This window comes from Euleptes europaea, chromosome 11 (genome assembly GCF_029931775.1).
Source record: "Euleptes europaea isolate rEulEur1 chromosome 11, rEulEur1.hap1, whole genome shotgun sequence".
Taxonomy (NCBI): Eukaryota; Metazoa; Chordata; class Lepidosauria; order Squamata; family Sphaerodactylidae; genus Euleptes; species Euleptes europaea.
Window position 1 is genome coordinate 38,733,385 of NC_079322.1, and position 19,912 is coordinate 38,753,296.

At 40.5% G+C, this 19,912-nt stretch overlaps 1 protein-coding gene across 1 annotated transcript in view; it reads left to right on the forward strand.

Moving 5' to 3' along the window:
• Positions 1-19,912, forward strand: part of TBC1D5 (TBC1 domain family member 5) — a 197,287-nt gene that overhangs the window by 133,664 nt on the left and 43,711 nt on the right. Inside the window, exons 14-15 of the mRNA XM_056858020.1 lie at positions 11,780-11,865; positions 17,962-18,203. Of these exons, the coding sequence (XP_056713998.1) occupies positions 11,780-11,865; positions 17,962-18,203 (328 nt within the window). The remainder of the gene's footprint in view (positions 1-11,779; positions 11,866-17,961; positions 18,204-19,912) is intronic.

Consider the following 19,912-nt stretch of genomic DNA (forward strand, 5'->3'; position numbering starts at 1 on the left):
ACACAGTAGTTTCTTACTTAAGAAAAAAAACACCTTTCCTTAGTTTTAATATTAGTTTTACATGTAACTGCTTGCACAAAGAGCACCTCATTCTTCTTGTGCACAAAAGTCTCCTTTTCAATGAGAAGTAAAATCTATCATCTCCCTCAAACTGAAAGTGTTTTGGTCTCTTAAAAGAACTGTGAATTCTGCACACACATGAACAAAATCAGCAAAAGGTTGAGATGATGGGTTTAAAAAACAAGATATATTCTCATTCTGTCGTTCAAGCAAGTATCTGACCAGCGTTAACAGCAAGGAAGGCAAGCCTTCCCATGGCATCATGCCCTTGCTTTAAACAAAAGCAAGAGGACCTCTCCTTCTAAAATAGTTCGTTTCCTCCCCCCCCCCTCAAAAATAGATGTGGTATGCTATAAACAGAAACGCTTGAAATCAAAGAAACAACATACTAGAAAATAAGTAAATCTAAGGAAAACACTCATGGATATATAAAATGTATGATAAAGCTTGTTATTATAACTAAACCAAATCTGTATTTCTAACAAGTTAATTTAGTATATTCACAACAATCACAAATCACAAAATCACACAAGGTTGGAAGAGACCACAAGGGCCATCCAGTCCAACCCCCTGCCATGCAGGATCCCGCAATCAAAGCGCTCCCGACAGATGTCCATCCAACCTCTGCTTAACAAAATCACACCTTTGGAAGAGAAATCTTTTCATCATTATCTCAGGAATGTATACAGATTAGACATCTCAGCTTCCACACACCCCTTGCCGCATCCGAGTTCTGTTGCATTGTCTGATGCTGTTTGATTGCATTGATTTACACTATGTAATCCACCTTGAGCCTCAGCAAAAAAGATGGGCTATAAAAAGTAAATAAAAAATAAATAAATCACCAGAGACAACATCTCCAGTACGTAGAAAGGTCTACACTGTATTATGTGTTGTGCAGACTGGGACTGTTTTAATTTTCCATGTCAACTTGGAAACCACGTCAACAGGTTTACTATGCACAGGTTAACTGTGACCACCCCGCCACCTCTGTCATTAACAATTCTCTAAATGTCTGTTCCTCTGCTATTGATCACAGATTTCCTTTCTTCATTTAAAAAATAATAATGAGCAAGTCAAAATAAAGAGTGCACATTTGCACGACTGTTTATGTTTCACTGGAATAATTTGTAAAATATTTTCCTTTTAGGACTATCCTTTAAACGTACTAGAGATTTTTTTTAAATGTAGAATTGTAAAAAACAAAATGACCATGTGAATGGGCTAGATGGGAGTCTACCTGGGAAACATAGGTGAGCTTCTCTGAGGTCTTCAAAGGGCAGATTATTAAGAGATGCTGGGTGCAATAAGATAAGGTGCAGTAAACATATACTGCTGCAATCCTGTGCACACGTATCTGTGAGTAAGCCCTACTGAACATAGTGGAACGTTAGAATTTAGTTTTTTCTGCCACCATACGTTTTCCCTAAAGAAAATGCCAAATTCTGCAAAAATTAAAATAACAGATTAAAAATAAAACACTTAACTTTATACATTTTCTTTAAAGCCATCATTTATGTAGAAGAGCAGTGAAAGGAGTGGTTTCATCTAAATTTGCGAGGCCTGCTAATAGCCTTAAGCTGGAGCAAGTATTGTGACCAGGAGGAGAGGTGGTGAAGAAGCAGGGGTGTTGTGCCAAGCGTCGGCTCAGCCAGGTGGCTCCCACACTGCTTTCAGCAGCCCACCCCCATTTGGCCAGCTGTAAGCTGGGGAGGGCAGCAGACCTGACGGTCGGGCTCCAGTGTGGTTCACACTGCATGTTTGAAAGAAGGGGGCTGGCAGCAGGCTGGGCCTCCACGTGCATTTTTCTCAAAGAAAATGTCAAATTTTGTAAAAATTAAAGTAACAGATTTGTAATAAAACGCCCAACTTTATCAATTTTATTCAGAGTAAGCATAATTCTGAGAATTACTTTAGAAACTACTCAACAAATGCTTATAATGATATTTACAAGTTTAAGACGATTGATTTTTTTTTGATATGACGATATTTAAGATGGTGTAAAGCTCGGTAGATGAAATAGGTTTGATCTTTTCCCCTTTATCCCTTTTTCTATTTTTGTATCCCTTTATAAAAATAATAATAATAAAAAAGAGTAAGCATAATTCTATGTTTTCATGCAGTTAGAACAGCTGTGAAATGTCTGATTTGCTCTAAAGTTGCTATTTTGTGATTTAATCTTGAGAATCTGAGTGAAGCTTCTTTTGCTTGGCTCTCTTTTTGATCCTCTAAAATATGTTTGGAAAATATTCTTTTCACTTTGCAACGTCCCAGAAGTGCTGTCAGTAAAGGACAAACTGAAAGAGCCCTCGTAGGTTTCTTAAAACAAGGCTGGCCTCTGTGCCTTTAACATCAAATGGGATCGGAGGATTATACAGTGTATTCAGCCAGAAAGGTAGTTTCTCCAGATTTTCATTTGCTTCATAGAAATATATGCGTAATGACATTCCATCCAGTTGTACTTCTTCAGGATGAAAATGTTCCACTGAAAATTGTCTTGATATGAAGAGGACAGTGTGTGGTACACAAAGATGTATATTGTAAGAAATGAAAACCCTCCCCCCTCCAAAAAAAAAGCACCTAGCATAGGTGTTTGGTATCCCTTTAATATCCCCCAGTTGTCTAATTTTTTTCCTGCATCACCACCAATGAGAAGTGCTGTTAATTTTCAAAGCAGACGCTTTCAGATGGAAAATAGATACATAGGGGATGGCAATCGCAAAAATATAAAGCGATTAAAAAACAGTTCTAACCAGAGTTGTTCAAATAAAGAAAAATTAAAAACTCAATTAGAAACAAAAGTCATAGAAAATGTGAACATATTGTGTTCCTTAAATAACCAGATGTTCTTTTCTTCCTGAAGGCAGTCAAGCCTAGGAATAAAAGGTTTTAAACTATTGTTTTAAGTTAACTGTGAATTTTGCAAATCTGTTTTACCCTATAGCAAATAAAATTCTAATACAGCAACATAAGCAAAGTAATTTTCATCTTTGGGTGTTCTTGTGTGTATGTGGCTGTGCTAACCTTATCACGATGACTTATTATGAAGCTAAACTGTTATATAGAACATTACCATTTTAGATGATGTACAAAAACTTGCCAACTCTCTTTTGTTTGAGAGCTTACAGTATTTGTCCCAAGTATTTTTGCAAAAAAAAAAAAAAAACTTTAACGAATCTTTTAGTAGTCACGGTATTATTACTGCAGAAGAAAGCAATGATCTATAAAGATTTCAATACTAATTTTGTATACTCAGAAACAGTGCATGAAATTAACATTGTAAGAAAGTTTCAGCTTCTTCCAATTACTCTAAAACAATTACAGTTTTAAAGACACTGGGATAGACTTTGGGATAGACTTTGAGATTAACAAGGGCTGTAATGTTCTTGTTTGCTCCAAACATGCACACTCTGGACTGTATCCTACCCACTACTCTGGTAAAAGGGGACAGGGTCTTTATGACCACCCAAAAGACTATGTCAAGAATTTTGGGACCTGTGTGGGCAAAAGCCACATGGGATGGTATATACAGTGAGGAGGGAAATTAGAAAAGAGGAAGAGCTAATAGGCCCAATCCTGAATCTTTCAGTGCTTCCCCTCCCAAAAAAAATCCTTTATGGTAGCATCTAAAGCAGTTAAAGTGGATGCAGCTAGAAATCAGAATCAACAAACCCCCATGTGCATGTGAAAGGTCCTTTGGCATCTACTGGGGTACTTTGGCTACCACCTCAATGTTGAAACTAGGAAAACTTTTCTTAAGGTTAAGCAATTGCAAATATTGCATCCGTAATGGTTATGACTATGGGACAGAATTAAGTTTGCATAATTCAATTACTGCGTGTGTGTGTTAAGTGCCGTCAAGTCGCTTCCGACTCATGGCGACCCTATGAATGAAAGTCCTCCAAAATGTCCTATCCTTGACAGCCTTGCTCAGATCTTGCAAACTGAGGGCTGTGGCTTCTTTTATTGAGTCAGTCCATCTCTTGTTGGGTCTTCCTCTTTTCCTGCTGCCCTCAACTTTTCCTAGCATGACTGTCTTTTCCAATTCAGTTACTAAGCTAGGATAAAAAAATATTTGATTTTGTATATGCAGCCTTTTACTCCCAATCCACTGGGTTAGTTTCTATCAGTGTTAAGAAAATGTTGCTTTGCTTTTGAGTCAGTTCAGTATTTAATTTTTGCTTGTGGTATGACTTTGGCAGAGAAGCTGTGGAAAAAGATGTAGATGTTTGCATAGAAACAAAGACAAATCTTAGCCATTATTATAAAGTGGAATGTTTAGCAGAAATATCAGAATTCAACTGCAAGACTAGGTTCCTTGGAATCCCTATCAAATGGCTGGACCCCGTCTAAAATAGTGGATATAAGTGACAGTATGCATTTAGAGAAAAATAAGGGGAACGTGGTGTTTGTAAATAGGTAGCAATCAAGTAATAGGAGTGTAATTTTCTTAACTGTACATCTATATACTAAAAATAAATAGGAAAAACTATATATGGTTTTATCAGATTAGTCATAATAAAAGAAGCAATGGATTCTCTTTGAAGGTGTTAACTGTATAGTCAAAATAATGGTTGGGGCATGTTTGGAAAGTGGTCTTATGAATGTAAAAGGTTTAGTAGTTCACATTGAACTGATTGTTCCAGTGGGTTTTCTTTCCATTCACAGTGTTTGTATTGCTTTCCAACTAGCAAAGCTTCCAACATAGAGAAAACTGTTTACGTTGTCCCTAGACCGCAACAACTATAGAATTCTACCTTACTGAATGAAAAATATCCCACTACAGAAATAGGTCAGGGTTTTAGGAATATTGTGAATGTTGCCTTGTTAGATAAAGTGGGGATAATGTGCTATCTCCACAACAAATATTTGCTTTGTTATATCTGTCATATTTCAGTCCTTCAATCATAATTATATATGTTGAAGGTTGTTACTTTTTTAAGTATAGTTTCTTTCTGTTAAATCGATCAGTTTGTAAAAACATGTCATGTGGCACTATCTAACGGAAAGCTTTACCAGGTTGTACTGGTGTATAAACTGTTTCTTCACCTATCACATCATCAAATTCAGGTTATCTGGCTTCAGTTACGTTCTGTTAAACTATATATTTTCTGTTGTTTGAAGCTGTCCCAACCGGCTATCCTAAAACTACAGCATATGTTTGCTTAACCCTCCAATCCTTTGGCTTTGGAGCCTTAAACAATTCCTCTAGAGATTTAGCTATATAGCTTAGGAAACAGCTTAGTAAAATGCTTCTATGGTGATGGGTGTTCCCAGTGGCACTGAAAATCACTAAAAATAAGTATCATTTTTCATCATGGACTCACACTGGTTATGTCGTTTCAGTTCTGGTTCTTCTTTTGAACATTATTTATATATTCAGATTGGAGGAATATAAAAAAATGGAAAGCAGAGAAAAAACTAAGTATTTTTGTGCATATTTCCCAACATTATCTTTTCCCTTCTTCCTCCAACAGAAGAACAATAATATAGCTGTACTACATTTGTCTAATAAGGAGGTTTTATTGGTATCTCCCTTTATTTCTTCCAAAATATACAGACAGTCTTACTGGTAAGAGACCTCTTGCTATAAAAGAAAAAATCTCCGAGGGGCTTATATTCCCTACTTCTGACCTTGCCCTTTTATACATGGTCTGTTTCCACTGGATCTGCTGCTTTTTAACCGCATTATTTGCAGTTGAATTCTCAAAACAGTATGCCTAGGGACTTTTTGCCCCAAAGAAATTCCAGGCGTACTTTGTGATCAATTATGCATCCCCAGAGAAAATGCAAAGTTTCTGAACTATGTGTGTGTGTGTCCCCCCCCCCCCGAAAACTCTGCTTGGTAACTGGCTGTAGTGTATTTTTTAAAAATGCATCACCAGCCCCCTGCCAGCTCCACAGCAGTATTCTTTCATTTGATCTAAAGTGAGTGGCCATTTTACAGCCAAAGCCGAGAAGGGTATGAACAACCCCCCCCCCAACCAATTTTTTTCTGTGTAACTGAATGCAGGGGTCATAAGAATATAATGGGCTTATGGTTGAGGCCAGCGACGGTTCTCATTATAATTACTGGCCTCCCTAGTCCTTTCCCCCCCCCTTTACCTGCTGCTGAGCACCACCCCTTCAACACCACCTTAGGGTGTGGTTTTATTCCTCTGGAATTTGGCGCCATTGAGGGGCATTCTTGGGCTATTTTAAATTATTTTAAACTATTTTAATGGGTTATTGTTTTATTGTGTTTTTAGACCGTGTAAGCCGCTCTGAGCCCGACCTTTGGGTTGGGGAGAGCGGGGTAGAAATGTAATAAATAAATAAAAACACTCGCACGGTCATTTGTGACATCGTTCCATCAGTAGTCTTGCACTCGCAAACAAACAAATAAATTTTTCATGCCTATAAGAGGACACGTATAAAGGGAGGATGGCAGCCTGGCTCTGTTCCATCCTGTCAATAACTCAAACTGACCCACACTCACTGTGAAACTGACCAAATAAGCAACCTCATGGTATTCCAGCATTATTCTCTCCCTAGTACTCTTGATAATGGCTTCCAGGGGAGGGGTTCGATGAGGGGAACAGACGCATGTGAGGGAGAATGGGCGAGGGGGGGACACTCAAAGTGACAAGTATGCACAGGACCAACTTTTGATTTGGGATCGAGGCAGACTTTAAACTCGGGGGTAAAACAGCATCCTGAAAATGCAAGGAAAATGTAAGGGGAGAGTGAGGTGACTTCTTAAGGATGGGAAATACATGAAAAATGAAAACGAAGCCCTGAAGTATTCAGTGCTTGATGGCAATGGAAACAACCCGTGCATAAAAGGCCCTTGACCAATCTCATGTAGCCAAGTGATAAGCAGTTATTCTTGCCTGCCACTAGCAAAATTAAATATGCATTCTTCTACTAAGCCCATTGTTGTCGTAACAGAGACTGAAGTGAAATCCACAAATATAAATATGTATAAATTCCAGAAGGGTGGCTGTCTTGATCTGTTGTAACTAAAAAAAAAAAAGGAGTTTTGTGGGATCTTAAAGATTTAAAATGTGTCTTGTGGCATAAGTTTTTATAAGTTAGGGCCAGGGATTCTTAATCACCCAGTTCAGTTCGTAGTCTGTTTGCACAATCGCATTCCTCAGAATTGAACATTTGATAAACTGCCAAGTGTCTGAACAATTCAAACATGTTCAGTTGGCTGTGGGGGGGGGGGATTCAGATTCACAGTCACATGCTGCTTTGCCCTAACTGCCCCTCTGCTACCACTGCCCATCTCTTTTTGCCACATTATTTAAATAAAAACTTTTTTTATAGTTAACAACTTACTGATAAGATAGAGTAATTATTGAACTCACTTGGAGTTCAGTAATGGCTGGCAAACTGTCTGATTCTTGATCAGTTCATCCATGAAACTCTCTCCAATGCCAGCGTGGTGTCGTGGTTAAGAGCAGTGGTTTGGAGCAATGGAGTCTGATCTGGAGAACCGGGTTTGATTCCCCACTCCTCCACATGAGCCAACTGGGTGACCTTGGGCAAGTTACAAGGCTGTTAGAGCTCTCTCAGTCCCACTTACCTCACAGGGGAAGGGAAGGTGATTGTAAGCTGGTTTGAGTCTCCTTTAAGTGGTAGAGAAAGTCGGCATATAAAAACCACCTCTTCTTCTTCTTTTTAACATCTACATACGTCCCTCTCCCAGGTAGTTAGGCGTTTCAGGCTGGGTTGCCGTCAGTATGCAGATGACACCCAGCTATACCTGTTGATGGATGAACAGACACTGTCCCATAACATCTGGGCAGGTATCTGGAAGCTGTGGTGGGATGGTTGAAACAGCCACCTGAAATTGAACCCATCAAAGACGAAGGTCCTGTGGCTAAACCGGGGAGGCACAGATCAGGGAATTCAGCTCCCCACTCTTGACAAGGTACAGCTGGTATCAGCTCCCTCTGTCAGGAGTTTGGGGGTGACACTGGATGTGTGCCTTTTATTGGAGACCTAGGTCACAAATACAGCTAGGATGGAATTTTTCCATCTCCGCCAAGCCCGACAGCTGTCCTTTTACCTGTCCCGCATTGACCTGGCCACAGTGATCCATGCAACGGTCACCTCCGGATCAGACTACTGTAACTCGCTCTATGCAGGGCTACCCTTAAGTTGTTCCAGAAACTTCAATCGGTCCAGAATGCAGCAGCGCAGGTCCTTGCAGGGACCCCATTAACAATGCATATACAACCAGTGCTCCACCAGTTTCACTGGTTTTAGATTGAATTCCAGATCAAATTAAGTGTTTTGGTACTTACTTTTAAAGCCCTAAATGGTCTGGGACCACCTCTATGGGACCACCTCTCCTGATACACCCCCCAGAGAGCATTATGCTTGTCTGAAAACAACTTGCTGGTAGTCCCTGGTCCCAGAGCCATCCAGCTGTCCTTGGCCAGGGCTTTTTCGGCTCTGGCCCCAGCCTGGTTGAACTCTCTGTCTAATGAGATCTGCACCCTGCAGGACTTAGCTCAGTTCCACAGGCAGCAATGGTTTTGTGGATCAGCTGGCCTTCCTCCCCTCCCCTCCCCTTCCTGCTCCTTCTCCTTTTCCTCCTTTCTCCCTTCCTTTTCCTTTTAACCCCTTTTTTCTGTCCCCTCCTGCCCACTCCTTCTTTGGGCCTGTGGGCCTCTCCGTGGCTGTTGACCTTCCTGATGTGATATTTGTCATCTTTAGGCCAACCTCCTCAGTTGAGCACAGCTTATCTATACAAGCCAGTTACGCAGTTTAGGGTGTCTTCTGTGTTTTTACAATAGGCTCACAGTTGTAAAGTTATAAGTTATGTGTTTTAATGTTAATATTGCATTGTATTTATTGTTGGAAGCTGCCCAGAGCCCAGCTGTGCTGGGGAGGGCGGGGTATAAATCTAATAAATAAATAAATTTAAGTCAATTTTTTAGCAAAAACAGTCCAGCCATGGGACTTGCATGTAAATAAGCAGTTTGATCCTATTAAGGTCAAACAGCACATCAAAATTATCAGCATCCTAGGCAAGACCTCACTGTGTCAGATGCATAAGGTTTTCCAGGCAGCATATTCACTATGATCTTTGCAGTCCTTTCAGAGATCACCTTTCATGTTTCAATATCTCCCACCAAGGATTGTGTTGCTGATAAAAGTAGTTACTGAAACAGCAGGTAATAGTTATAAATGAAAGAGGAGGGCGCTTAATTAAATTTGACAGACCTGAGTGTAATTATGAAAGGACCTCTTGACTATTATGTGGTCAAGTGATGATTATATGGGCTAATACTTTCAAAATTACTATAATTTTATGCATTAGAATAATTCTACGCATTAGAATGATATAGTTGTCGGAAAACAAATTGAAATGTATTCCATTTCTCACTGTATTAAATTACTAAATTATATGTGACCACAGGAATGAAGGTACTATGCATTCTATAGGAACCATTTCAGACATTACATATTTTGAATGTATAGCTAAGATGTTGTAAGATCTAAATTCTCCACAGATGACTGTGTGGTGATAATCAACATGAGGCTGAGAAGAGTGAAATTTCTTCCAGTGGCCCCACTCCAAGTTCCACATGCAGTAAGGTCTCTGCACAGAGCATACATGCATACAAGTTGCACATGCTTAGACATATTTTGTGTGATCTGTACCCTTCATTTTTGTAAGACACACAAAATGTATACACTGTAGGTTCAATGAAAAGAACCAATCAACACATAAAGATGATGGGAGAACCAGCAAGATAACTTCATCTTCCATCTCTTTTTGTTATCTGCACAGATCTCTCTGCAAATGCAAGGTATGAATGCATTTAATGTGTATCATACAGCTGCAGTAATCAGGTATTGGTTGTCAATACCATATTTTATATACTTGTCAATGCCAGAGTTGTTTTTATATGTCAGATGAGACCCATATTCCCCATCCAAACATATCTTATCTCCCATTTTGGACTCCTGAGTGAAGATAGTAGTTCCTGAACTTTCAACTTCAGTTCTTTCCAGCTGGGATCTGTTCCCCATATAATTCCCATCTGCTGGACAACTGAACCCCATAAACACAGATCCTAGGAATCCACATTATTTAATTTCTCAGTCTTCTGTATGTTTATAATGAAATTCTGGTAGCAGAGAGCTTATACTAGGTGCTTTTAAAATTCTAATTAACAATTTATTTCTCTCACGTTCATAGTTGGTATGTTTTGCTACCTGTATGTATTCCATGTAGGACATAGATAGAATGTACCGTACCTATTTGGCTTTTTGTGGAGCGCTAAGTCTATAGCCATTTAACTTAAAATGTATATTATTAATTTGCTATCTTTAGAGGGAAAGTAGTTTAGTTTTCTGTCCCATATGTGGCTAATCATTTAGACTTAACGGTTCCATCTAGTGTATTACATAGAAGAAAAAAAGGCTGCATATGCCATCTAGTGGCTGTATTGATTTAGTCAGGAAAATTATAGTCATTTTACCTCATTACCTGACTAGTAACCTGGAACTGAGTCATAATGTACTCCAGTATGTTAATGCATTAGACAAATAATATGAAATTTCAGCCTACAAATGTCTATTTTGTTGATACAGAAATCACATGTGGTCAGTTTTAATCTAATGTAAAACCAGTGTTTAATTACTTGAGTTTCAAAATATATTTTTTCTTTTTTCCCTAGATTTATCAGCCATTAGCTATTCATCTGCCATTTCACACTTTTTAAAAAGGGGGAAATTAAGATTAATTTCTTCTTGACATTTTAAGGAGCAAAGTCGCCACATCTCTCACGCAATTCACCAATCTACTTGATAGCAGATAACGCCGTGTCTACTTCTCAGAAAGTGTCATAAGTTGTTTTATTGAGGGAGTGATGTTTTGTACAATATTATTTTGAGAACATGAAAAAACAATGTGGGCTAGGGAGTCTACTTGATCTGGACAAAATGGGCATTTGTGTTCTTCCCAATAATTTTATTGTATCTCCCTTGCGTCTCGGCTGAGTCTACGGCATTACACCTTGCCAATAAAACAGCTCATCTAAATGTATGGATTTCTAACCAGCGGAAAGTATGGAAAGGAAAAAGTACCGTTAAAGGGTATCTGGAAGAAGAGAGGTGAACATTTATTATTTGTGTCCTTAAACACTAAGGACCAGTCCTCATTTAAGATCTTATTTTGTAACCATTTACAGCTTGCTTTCCAAAAACTATTCCTTGCAGCTTTCTATTGCTCTATTGGGAAGGGAAATCTTTTGTCTAACCTACTAGTCCAGGTAATCATAGAGATATCTGAGATTAACAACTGAAACATAACAGGAGATGCTGATGGCTCAAAGAAGGAGTACCGAAATGGAATGACGGATTGATATATAATAGATGATAGGTTTGGGAGCCCCAGTTCTAACCTTAGTGCAGAGGAGGAGATACATTGTGGCATACCCAGCAAGTTTCTAAAACAATTAACTTGAAGAATATCAAAATGTTCTATATGGCCAGCATATCTAACAATCAAATGTATGATTGCTCTATGTAGGGTCATAATAGCCGGTACAATTGCCCTCCTTTGCAAAAATATAATTTTTTAAGGAAGATAAAGGATGAGTTTAACTTTTGCATTAACATATGGATATGCAAGTCCCAAGAAAGATTGTGCTTAAACATGACCCCAAGGTACTTAACATTTCTTACGATCTCTATGGCAATTCTTTCTCTGCAGAGAAATCCAAGACCTGTGACCTACCAATTCCGGCAAAATTTAGATTATTACAAAGCGTGTGGAGCAGACTTGATGAGTAAAACTCGGTAAGTCCTTTTCATCTTTTATAGAACAAAAACATTGCTTGGTGAACAACTGTACAAAAATAATTATATTAAAAGGTATTACTGACTCTGAATAGGTCACAGAATAAATGTATGACATTAAATGTAATGATAGTCATGAACAGAGTTTGCAGTATGACATCAAAATCATCTTAAGTAATGTCTTCCTCATTAACATGGGTTACAGTCTTAAAAAACGTAGGTCCAACACTAAATATATGCTGCTCAAGATCAATTGATCAAGGAGCTTCTAAGGGATAAAAGGAAAGGAAAAGAAAGGAAAGGAAACATGTAGACGTGAGGGCCAAGCTGTGCCTCTATCCTAAGCAAATTGGATTCAGTTCAGATCTCCATCGATCTCTGATGTATGCGTGGAATTGCGGGCTCTACCCTGTTCTCTCCATGTCTGAGAGTTGCTAGTATAAGAAACAGTCTTCACAAGGAGCATTTCCTGACACTGAAAAAAATGGGTGAGCTCCTGCTCATTCAGAGTCCTGCCTCTATTTTCAGAAAGATGCATCAATATTTTTACAAGCTACCCATCTAGAAAATGCTGTCATTTGTGTCTCTTTTCTTTAATGCTCACAGTTCTACCAATATTATACTGTAATGATATATTGTGTGCATAAAGTGCCATCAAGTCACAGCCAGCTTATGGTGACCTCCATAGGGTTTTCAAGTGATTAAACAGAGGTGGTTCACCATTGCCTTCCTGCGCAAAGTCTTCCTTGGCAGTCTCCCATCCAAGTACTGACCCTTCTGAGCATCCAAGCTCTGACAAGATTGGGCTACACTATACCATTCCACATCCCTGTAATGATATATTACGCTAAAATATTATGAGAAATGTTCAGCAGAATGGTTCCCATTCCTCCTTGTGGGCTACCAAAGGACCAAAATAGAAGGTTATAGAGGCACTCTGCTAACTACTAAGGCATATTTGATGGACCCACTTAGCCACTAACTTACATGAGAACACTCACTGGGAGACACTGAGATACATGCTTCATGTGGTGCTTGTATGTTATCTTCATTTTCTGAGCGGGATGTTCCTGGGCAATATCAACATTAGTGGCCATGAATGCCTACATGCAAAGTCATCCAATTACATTGCTACTATCCTCAGCTGCAGCTGCATGTAGATCAGTATCCTGTTCTGAAGTTACGTGATACTCTGACATTGCCCAGGAATGGGCAAACACTTGCCTCTGCTTGTGTGGGAGAAAGCCAGTGAGTGACACAGAATTAGTTTATTGTATATTATATTCTCCAAAGATACAGCATACAGAGAGTTTGCCTATTTCAATTGTTGACCCCTTATTCAAAACTACTTACCAACAGCAGTCAGTGTCCTAGTCCCAGAGAAGTCAAATGCTGAGAAAAATTTCCCAGGGGTGTTCATGAAAGTTCTGCACACTCCATGCAGAGGCTGCTATAGGTTATATATGGTTTAGCTTGCAACCACAAGATGGGTTGTAAGTAGTGGTTGTCTTCCAGGGGCAGTGTGGGGGGAAACTGCTGTGTTGCCTGAAACCAGATGGCTATTGGAGACCTTGTGTTGTCCCAACACAACCGGTCTGTGTTGGGACCGGTGCTTTTCAACCTGTTCATCAATGACCTGGAGTTGGGTTTAAACAGTGAAGTAGCCAAGTTTGCTGATGACACCAAATTATTTAGGGTGGTTAAAACAAAATCGGACTGTGAAGAGCTCCAGAAGGATCTCTTCATACTGGAAGAATGGGCATTAAAATGGCAAATGAGATTCAATGTGAGTAAGTGTAAAGTGATGCATATGGGGGGGGGGGGAAATCCCAACTTCACATATACACTGATGGGATCTGTGCTGGCAGCAACACACCAAGAAAGGGAACTTGGGGTGGTAGTGGATAGCTCAATGAAGATGTCAACCCAGTGTGCGGCTGCTGTAAAAAAGGCAAATTCCATGCTGGCCATAATTAAACGAGGAATAGAGAATAAAACTGCTGATATCATACTGCCCTTGTACAAATCTATGGTGAGGCCACACTTGGAATACTGTGTACAGTTCTGGTCACCACACCTAAAAAAGGATATTACAGAGCTTGAGAAGGTGCAGAAAAGAGCAACCAAAATGATTAGGGGACTAGAGCAACTGTCCTATGGGGAGTGGCTAAGACGCTTGGGGCTGTTTAGCTTGGAAAGAAGGCGGCTGAGGGGAGACATGATAGAGGTCTATAAAATTATGCATGGTTTGGAGAGTGTGGACAGGGAGAAGTTTTTCTCCCTCTCCCATAATACTAGAACACGGGGTCATCTGCTAAAGCTGGAGGGTGATTCAAAACAGATAAAAGGAAGTATTTTTTCACACAACGCATAGTTAAATTGTGGAACTCCCTGCCCCAGGATGTGGTGATGGCTGCCAGCTTGGAGGGCTTTAAGAGGGGAGTGGACATATTCATGGAGGAGAGGGGTATTCATGGTTATTAGTTAGAATGGATACTAGTCATGCTGCATACCTATTCTCTCTAGTACCAGAGGAGCATGCCTATTATTTTGGGTGTGGTGGAACACAGGCAGGATGGTGCTGCTGCACTCTGTGGCTTTTTAGAGGCACCTGGTTGGCCACTGTGTGAACAGACTGCTGGACTTGATGGGCCTTGGTCTGATCCAGCAGGGCCTTTCTTACGTTCTTATGTTCTTATGCGTTTCCAAAAGAGTATGGCCAATGTATACAGTACTGAAGACTTTGGGGAATAATTCAGTAAGAAGTGGGGCAAAAAAGCTACACGTTTCCACACTATGACAGGTGCCAGCAGCTATCCTGATTTGACCTTCCTGAAACATACTTGTGCAAGTGCAAGTAGCTACAAGGCTGCTTGAAGCACAGGTGGTGAATTTCCAGATGAGGGAAGAAGGTTTGCAAGGTAGAATAATGGCCTTTAAGTAGCACTTGGGGACGACGGGAAGACTTTGAGGTTTAATGTGGCAGTGGCAGCTGCTAAGAGAGATTTGGAAGCACACAGCGATGGATTGCATTTGCCCCACTGGTTGTGACTTCAGTCATTTCAAATTGTTCCAAGCAAGTTACTAGGAAATCCACTATATCCTGTGCGGAGATATGGAAGACAAAGAGAAGCTAACAAAGCAGTGCATCTTTCATTCATATGGTTCAAATTTAAATTACTGGATAGGTTCGCAAAAAAATTGTGCCTATTTCATTTAAAACATATAAATATGCTGTATTTATAGCAATTTTGCTTTCTCAGTGGCTACATAATGAGAAGAAATGTCTTTACACAAAGCATTTTCATCTTAGCTAAAGACTGCAGAGACTGAATCATTGCACAGCTTCCTTTAAAAATATACCATTGCTATCCAAGGTCAATGATGCTTATTGTGATGAAACAAAATTGTTTTTTTCCAGAGACTGGATTCACATCTCCTTGACATTCATGTTTTTAAACTAATACCTTCTTTTTAAATGTATCTCTTAACGACTCTGTAACATAATCAATCCTCATTTTCCTGATGGTTGTTATGCATTTTTCCCCTTGTATCTCAGTGGTTAAAACATAGATATTGATCTTTGTTTAATGGTTGTAATCATTTCATGCATCCATATATCAAAACATTCAAAGGTAGCAGAAAGATATGCAGCGCTTAATTTGTCAAAGTATCTCCTCCAAATCGGGTTCCACGTCCTAGTACTCGCTAGTTACAACTGTAAATTAGGAATGGTCATTCTATCTGATGAGGGGGAGTGTGTGTCCACTGCTAGCTCTGGCAGAACAGCTGTTTTCCTCATCCTTGGTTTATCCATCTCTGGAAAGCTACTGTCTGCTTTGCTCGTAATGCAGACCTGTGTACAAGTTCTTGATGTGGCCTCCGCCAAGAGATAGTACCTTGTCCTTGCCCCTATGGGTAGAGAAAGACTTTGTCCTCAAGTGAATGATAGTTAGTTGCTTCTGTTGAAGAAGATGGATCCATCCCAAATACATCTCCCAACTGTAGCCAGTGTACCTTCTCCTCTGCTAGACAATGGCTATAATTGAATACTATGGAACAAACAGGGAACCTGCAATGGAGGAAGAGCCTTAAATGTATGAAAAGTATAGAAGGCCCAGCATCTCCATCTTTGGCAGCCTCCATGTATATATTCATACATACATACACACATACATACATATATAAATATCCCCTTCTAACCCCTCTCATCCTCTCTTCAAATCATTTGTGTGTGTGTGAAGTGCCGTCAAGTTGCAGCCAACTTATGGCGACCCCTTTTTGGGGTTTGCATGGCAAGAGACTAACAGAGGTAGTTTGCCAGTGCCTTCCTCTGCACAGCAACCCTAGTATTCCTTGGTGGTCCCCCATCCAAAAACTAACCAGGGCTGACCCTGCTTAGCTTCTGAGATCTGACGAGATCAGGCTAGCCTGGGCCATCCAGGTCAAATCATTTAGAGTCTCCCAAAGGTACAGAAAAGAGCCAGCATGGTGTAGTGGTTAAAACGGTAGACTCTAATCTGGAGTCAGTTCCCCACTCCTCCTCATGAAGCCTGCTGGGTGACCATGGGCCAGTCACAGTTCTCTCTGAAATCTCTCAGCGCACACTAACGTCAGGCAATAGCAAACCACCTCCGAACATCTCTTGCCTTGAAAACCCTACAGGGTCACCATAAGTCAGCTGGGACTTGACAGCACTTTCCAGTACCAAAGGTTCAGAAATTTCTGAACCTAGCCAGGACCTGGATAGGAATCCTCCTAGGAACCCTATAAATGCCACCCAGGTTCCATGATGGAAGGAAGGCATGATTTAAATTGCATAAATATAAGTAAGATTCCATGGAATGTTTGAGCTTTATTATGTTCCTGGAAAGCTAAATATTCATTCAACCATTCCTCAGCAGATTGGTGACCCAGCAGATGGACGAGAGGTAGATCCTTCCAATCCACTCAGCTAAGTGCAGAACTTTCCAATGGCAGAAGAGTCCTTTCCTTAATGCACAGAGCTGATTGGAATGGTAAGATCCAACCCATTGTTGTTAGTTTTCTCAGCCAAAGCATGCTCTCAAGGCAACTTACAAAACATAGGATATTATTTACAATTAGAATGTACTTATGTGTGTGTGTAAAGTGCCGTCAAGTCGCAGCCAACTTATGGCAACTCCTTTTGGGGTTTTCATGGCAAGAGACTAACAGAGGTGGTTTGCCAGTGCCTTCCTCTGCACAGCAACCCTGGTATTCCTTGGTAGTCTCCCATTCAAATACTAACCAGGGCTGACCCTGCTTAGCTTCTGAGATCTGACAAGATCAGGCTAGCTTGGGCCATCCAGGTCAGGGCAGAATGTACTTATACAACACTAATAAAAATGCAAACTGAAAAAAATGCAACCCTCACCGTCACAATATCTTAATTCCATCGGCTCACCCAGTTAAACCTTTTTACACTTAGAAGCGCCTAAGTAGTTTTCGGATTGGTTTTAGAATTGTAGGGCTATTTTAAAATGCTGTTTCAAATGGTTTTATTGATTGAATGGGTTATTATTCCCCTGTAAGCCGCTGTGAGCCCAGTCTCGGCCAGGGAGAGCGGGGTATTAAATTGAAGCAATCAATCAATCAATCAATCAATAAAATGTCCAGGTAAATAAGTAAATCTTCCCCTGAAGCTGAAAGCTAAAATGCTGCACACTGGAGAACAGACAGTGCATGCATACAAATCTACATAAGCCGAAAAAGAACAAAGTTGATAGTTAAAGGAGTCCTCCTAAGCAGAATGGGCAGGCTCTGTGCTGTCACAGAGTGTTTGTACCAGGCAGTAGACTATGGAAAGAATGCCAGACGTTATCCTTGAAGCTTGTTCTATGTGAGCGCTATGGTCAGGAGACAATCCACTGGACCCAATTCTCGTGGAGGTCCATTGGAGATTTGGGAAATGTACCTGGGAAACATTGCTTGGTCCTATTCTGTTGCCTCGTGATTTTGTGATTGTTTTAATACAACTACTACTGCTATTCTGAAAGGTTTCTTTTTTGTAATGTGTAAATTGCCAATGGCAGTGATGGTTTTACTGTGGTATTTTTGTTCTGCTTTGTTTTACAGTGTCGGTACTAAGGTTGCACCACTAAACATAAATAAAGTTTCCAATAGCTTATTAAATTTTGGCCGGAAGCTGATTTCCCCAGCCTTGGTTTCAGGTAGCACTACAGTGCCAGTTGCAGGTAGCAGCGGCAGCTTTTCTTCTCCTTCTGCAGTGACTATTAGGACCTCGGTGGACCTCCCGCAGCAACAGCAGCAGCAAAGACTGATGAAATCTGAAAGTATGCCAGTTCAACTAAGCAAAGGTAAAGATGCAGAGTTACTCGTTTCTGAAAGTGAATTCTTCCCTAAACAAAGGGAGAAGGTCTTTGTCCAGATCTTTGGGGTTGTGATTTAAAAATTAAGAGTGAACTTGATTCTTTCTTCTTGCCCCAGGCCACATGCACCTGTCTCCTGAACCTCATTACCTCTCTGGTTATCATTCCACTCTCAAACCTCTGCCTGTAGCCTCATGATCTTAACTCCGGTAGTGTTCCTCTTTCTTTTCCCCATCCCCTTCTGCTTCATTCCTTTGACTGCTGCCTTTTGCCTCCTTCCCTTCCTCTCTGGTAGTGCAATCCCGTGCAGAGTTACTCCAGTCTAAGTCCATTGATTTCAGTGGACATTAGACTGGAGTAGCTCTTCAAAAAATTGTACAGTAGGTCCTCCTTGCCCCTACTTCTCGGGAGGTAGTGGAAAGTGCACGTAGACTAAAATAGCATGGAAGGCACAGCCTATATCTAGGGTCATATTTTCCTCCTTCCTGCCCTCCCCCCCCCCCCCAGTATACAGTGCAGCTTGCTTGAATGCCAGCATGTGCAAGAAAACATTTGCCTGATGCATTATGCTGGCCAATGGCCGTAACAATAAATTACAAATCTGCCTGATGCATAGCAGGCACAGCAAGAGAGAGAAGAAAAGAATAAGAAACAAAGCTGGTGCTTATACAGAAACATATTGGTCATGCTAAAACTTAACTGGATGCTGCATTGTCCACTCTGCATTCCCCCCCCCCTCCAGCATTGTAGGGGCTGTGGTTCAGTGGAAGAGCTTCTCCTTCGCATGCAGAAGGTCCCAGATTCAATTCCCAGCATCTCCAGTTAGAAGAACCAAGCAACAGATGATGTGGAAGGCCTCAGACCCTAGAGAACCACTGTCTGTCTGAGTAGACAGCGCTGAACTTGATGGACCAATGGTCTGATTTAGTATAAGGCCACTTCATGTGTGTAGGGTGCAAGTTGGGTGTTATGAGAAATCATGATGGAAGGGAGCAGGATAAATGATTTGGAATTCTTGCACACAAAATCTCCAGGATTTTGTCGAAGGCTTTCATGGTCAGAGTTCATTGGTTCTTGTAGGTTATCCGGGCTGTGTAACCGTGGTCTTGGTATTTTCTTTCCTGACGTTTCGCAAGCAGCTGTGGCAGGCATCTTCAGAGGAGTAACACTGAAGGACAATGTCTCCCAGTGTCAAAGTGTGTTGGAGAGACACTGTCCTTCAGTGTTACTCCTCTGAAGATGCCTGCCACAGCTGCTGGCGAAACGTCAGGAAAGAAAATACCAAGACCACGGTTACACAGCCCGGATAACCTACAAGAACCAATCTCCAGGATTCTTTAAGCCATCGTGATTTTATTAGTTTTAATGGGAAATTATATGCATTATTGTCTTTTAAATCGATTGCATATGTTCATTATATTGATGTAAACCACTCCAAGCCCGACTTGTCAGGGAGGAGCGGGATATAAATTTAGTAATAACGTTCAATCAATCAATCAATAATCGGCTCGATTTTGCCATCATAGGGAAAGGAGGGCAGGTAGAAAATGATTAGGAAATTCTCCAATTGACAAATCTCTTCCAGAAGCTCTTCAGGTCTTTAGGAGGCCATTTCTCCATCTGCTTCTTGGGTTTTTTTAATCTTTTAATTGACTTTTATTGCTCTCAACATTCCATGCATCTTGAAGTATGTTCAG